This window comes from Cydia strobilella, chromosome 8, assembly GCF_947568885.1.
Source record: "Cydia strobilella chromosome 8, ilCydStro3.1, whole genome shotgun sequence".
In the NCBI taxonomy this organism is placed as follows: domain Eukaryota; kingdom Metazoa; phylum Arthropoda; class Insecta; order Lepidoptera; family Tortricidae; genus Cydia; species Cydia strobilella.
The window spans coordinates 3,439,964-3,443,716 of record NC_086048.1 but is presented as its reverse complement, the minus strand read 5'-3'; the positions used below and the strand labels follow the sequence as shown (position 1 = coordinate 3,443,716).

The 3,753-nt window shown below is 36.3% G+C and overlaps 1 protein-coding gene across 1 annotated transcript; it reads left to right on the top strand.

The window, feature by feature from the left end:
- Nucleotides 1–418: 418 nt before the first annotated feature.
- Nucleotides 419–2,063, top strand: LOC134743448 (oxamate amidohydrolase proenzyme-like). The gene has a single exon (XM_063676844.1). It carries the CDS (start codon nucleotides 428–430, stop codon nucleotides 2,015–2,017), a length of 1,590 nt encoding a protein of 529 aa, XP_063532914.1. The 5' UTR covers nucleotides 419–427; the 3' UTR covers nucleotides 2,018–2,063.
- Nucleotides 2,064–3,753: the final 1,690 nt, after the last annotated feature.

Here is a 3,753-nt window from a genome sequence, read left to right as displayed (position 1 = left end):
TGTGTGTGTGTGTGTGTGTGTGTGTGTGTGTGTGTGTGTGTGTGTGTGTGTGTGTATGTAAGTATGTATTTAGTAAGTTGATGTGTGAATCTCTAGTAACATATAGTATTTTGTATTTTATTTTTGTAAGTCTTCTATTTCCTCGTAGCTTTTTGATTTTAACCATTTTGTAATTGTTGATTTGTTTGATTGTTTTTTTTAAAGTCATTGTAAAATATATAGTTTCCTTATTGATTATAGGTCGCTTAGATGGTATAATGATTCTGTGGGGGAACGGATCTTTTTAAAATACATTGTTTTTAAGAGTGCACGCTGAGCTCTTTCCAGGTTAATAAGTCGCGTTTTAGCCGCCCCACCCCAGACAGGTATATATATGTCATGAGTATATAAATATTTTAATTTACTTGTTTCAGAAATCCATTACATCATGGAAAGAAGTATCATGGCACCTCAAGGAATGGTGGTAACGCCTCACCACCTCGCCACCCAAACTGCCCTCGCCATCCTCAGAGAAGGAGGTACAGCTATGGAAGCCATGGTGGCTGCTGCTGCGACCATCGCCGTGGTCTATCCACACATGAACAGCATTGGTGGAGATGGCTTCTGGCTGATTGTACCACCACATAGTGACCCGGTGGTTATAGAAGCTTGTGGTGCTGCTGGAAGCTTGGCAAATGTATATTACTTAGCAGGAGAGAAGACTATACCCTTTAGAGGCGTTAAATCAGCCCTCACTGTCCCAGGAACTATAGGAGGCTGGCAAGAAGCTTTAAATTACGTAAGAGAATGTGGATACCAAAACATGTCAGTATCTCGACTTTTAGTTGATGCTATTAGGTACGCAGAAGATGGATTTCCTGTTTCCGGATCTCTGATTCATGCTTTGATAAAAGCAAAGAACTTTGAAGACAACTCGGAGACGTTTAAAGAAATATTTCTACCTAATGGTATAATACTGAAGGAAGGTGAAAAATTGTACCAGAGAAAACTCGCGGGTACTTTGAGAAACTTGTCTGACCAAGGATTGAACAGTTTTTACCGTGGGAAAGTGGCAGATTTAATAGGAGAGGACATGGCGGCTTTAAACATGGCTATAACAAGAGATGATCTTGCAAATTATACTGCTGTTAGGAGGACTCCATTACGAATGCCACATAAGAAAGGTGACTTGTATAATCTTCCACCCCCAACTCAAGGTACTGTATCTTTGGCCATATTAGGAATGTTGGACAAGTTAAATATTGATGGTAAAGATGACGGACAGTTTATACATGCAACAGTTGAGGCCACCAAACAAGCTTTCAAACTGAGAGACCAATACTTAACCGATCCGAAATATATGAATGTTTCCAATCCGCAAAGTTTGTTGTCTGACAATATACTTAAGAATATGGTAAAGAACATTAACCCAGATATAGCGTCCTCTTCTGGATCTGTAAAAGTTGCTGGAGACACAATCTGGATGGGCGTAATGGACAACAGAGGTTTCTCAGTTTCATTTATCCAAAGTATCTATCATCACTTTGGTAGTGGTATAGTTTTGCCTCAAACTGGGGTCACTTTGCATAATCGGGGCACGGCCTTCGTTTTAAATCAAGATCACTTAAGATCTTTAAAGCCTGGCAAGAAGCCGTACCATACTTTGAACCCTGCTGCAGCTAAGCTTCATGATGGAAGAGTGATGATTTATGGAACACGTGGAGGGGACGGCCAACCTCAAACCCAAGCCGCTATCTTTCATAGATACGTTGTTCAAGGTCTTAATCTGCAGAAATCTGTGTCCAGTCCCCGTTGGGTGTACGGCAGAACAGTTGGAGATATGCACAACCGACTGCTTCTGGAAGATAGATTCAGTAATGATACCGTGGAGTACTTGAAGAAAAGAGGTCATGACGTTGTTATTTTGCCGTCGTTTAGTGAAGATGTGGGGCAAGCTGGAGCACTAGTGAGGCACTCTAATGGAATGTTGGAGGGAGCCGGGGATCAGAGATCTGATGGTAATGCCGCTGGTTTCTAAACTGAGACTGATTTTATTCATTAGGTTTAAGGTATTCTAAAAAAATATTTTTTAAATTATACGTTAGGTAGAAATTATTATTGTATAAGTACGGGTAATCTCTAGTCTGTAGTCTAGTCTGTAGTTTCTTTTGGGTAGCAATTTTAAGATCAAAATTCGCTAAACTATTTTTAGTACCTAGTTTTAAGTTATGCCTGACTGATGAGGAATATTTAGACTGTTTTTTTACAAAGTTATACTTTAAAAAGTATTTGTTAGTGACTATGTTTACAATAATAAGTCACGTTAGCCATGTTAAGGATAGATTAATTTGGCTTTAAATCTATTGTTATTTTATTAATAAATTATGTATGTACGGAAGACAAAATACCTAATAAGGAAATTTTAATTGCTTTAAAATTTCAAGGAGAAGTCAAAGTTTTTTGTTTTATTTACCAAAGCGCACATTTACCTGTTCTCAAGTTATTTCCGACATCTAAAACCCGATAAAGCACGTAGCCACCGAGCGGAATTCTCCCGAACTCCCACTATACTAGAGCGCAGATGAAAAGGAATAAAATTAAAACTGTACGAACGATTTTAAATTAGACAATCTTTTTGATATATACCATCGAATAGCTTCCTGAGCACTGGCCGACAATATTTCACGTTTATTGGAAAGATAACGGAACGAACAAAGAACCGGTGGGGTGTAAATCAAAATCCGCCATTTTGGAATCATATCACATGGGCGATTATAACATGGCGTCCGTTTGTTGAGCCGTCATTTGTTTTTGTTGAACAATGTCTATAAATAACTATAGAGATTTTTGGAATAAGTGGCTTCAGAATCAAACAATGATTCCTCTTCCATATTCTATTTCACCGAGGCAATATTTGTTAATTATTTTGTTCAAATTTATTTATAATTAAATACCTACGAAATGTAATACTTGGATGTGCAGTGAATCTCGCAAGATCTTTTGTAAATGATATTATCGGAGCCATAGAATAACTTATACTAGAGCGGTACTGTCATAGTAAATTTTGTAACCCCAGTAAATTCACTGCCATCTGTACACACTTTAAAACTAAAAATGAAGATTTATAAAAATATTTTAATATGTATTTTAATATAGATAAATGATTTTTTTTATTTGCATTAATTATTTTTATGATTTTGACCCATGTGCCTTATGATATGACATTCACTGATATGCGTTAAAATTGTTAAATAACAAACGTAACCGTCAACGCCATCTATACGACAGTAGGCCAAAACTAGTACCCTCTGAACGAGAATCAAATTTTCTTGATTTTCGAGGCACGTTTTTTCCATAGACTGTATCCATCTATTACGGAGTTATATCTATCTTTGATCGGAGCAATATAAAAAAAATATATAATTTATAAAAAGACTGTTTATTTTATACTTGTCACTCGTGATTCAATAAAATACTTAGGTATTCAATATAATTTTTTATTTTATCGGTTTATATTAAGTGGTTGGGCATTCGACTACCACGAACATGCCAGAACAAGTCATTTAAGTAAGAAAAAAAGTGAAAAAAGTACAGCTCTCAAAGAGTCAGACACATTAGGTACTACTTCCCTTCGGATAATAATTATATGTTGTTATGTTTAGTGTTAGTTTAATGACGTATTGGGTTCCTTGCTGTATAATGTAAAGTAAACATATTTATCAATAAAAATAAAATAAATGTTTCACGCCCATTCACCGATAGCTTCCTACTATC

Excerpts from the sequence above, each read along its gene's own strand:
- LOC134743448 (XM_063676844.1), top strand. The coding sequence starts at position 428 with ATGGAAAGAAGTATCATGGCACCTCAAGGAATGGTGGTAACGCCTCAC.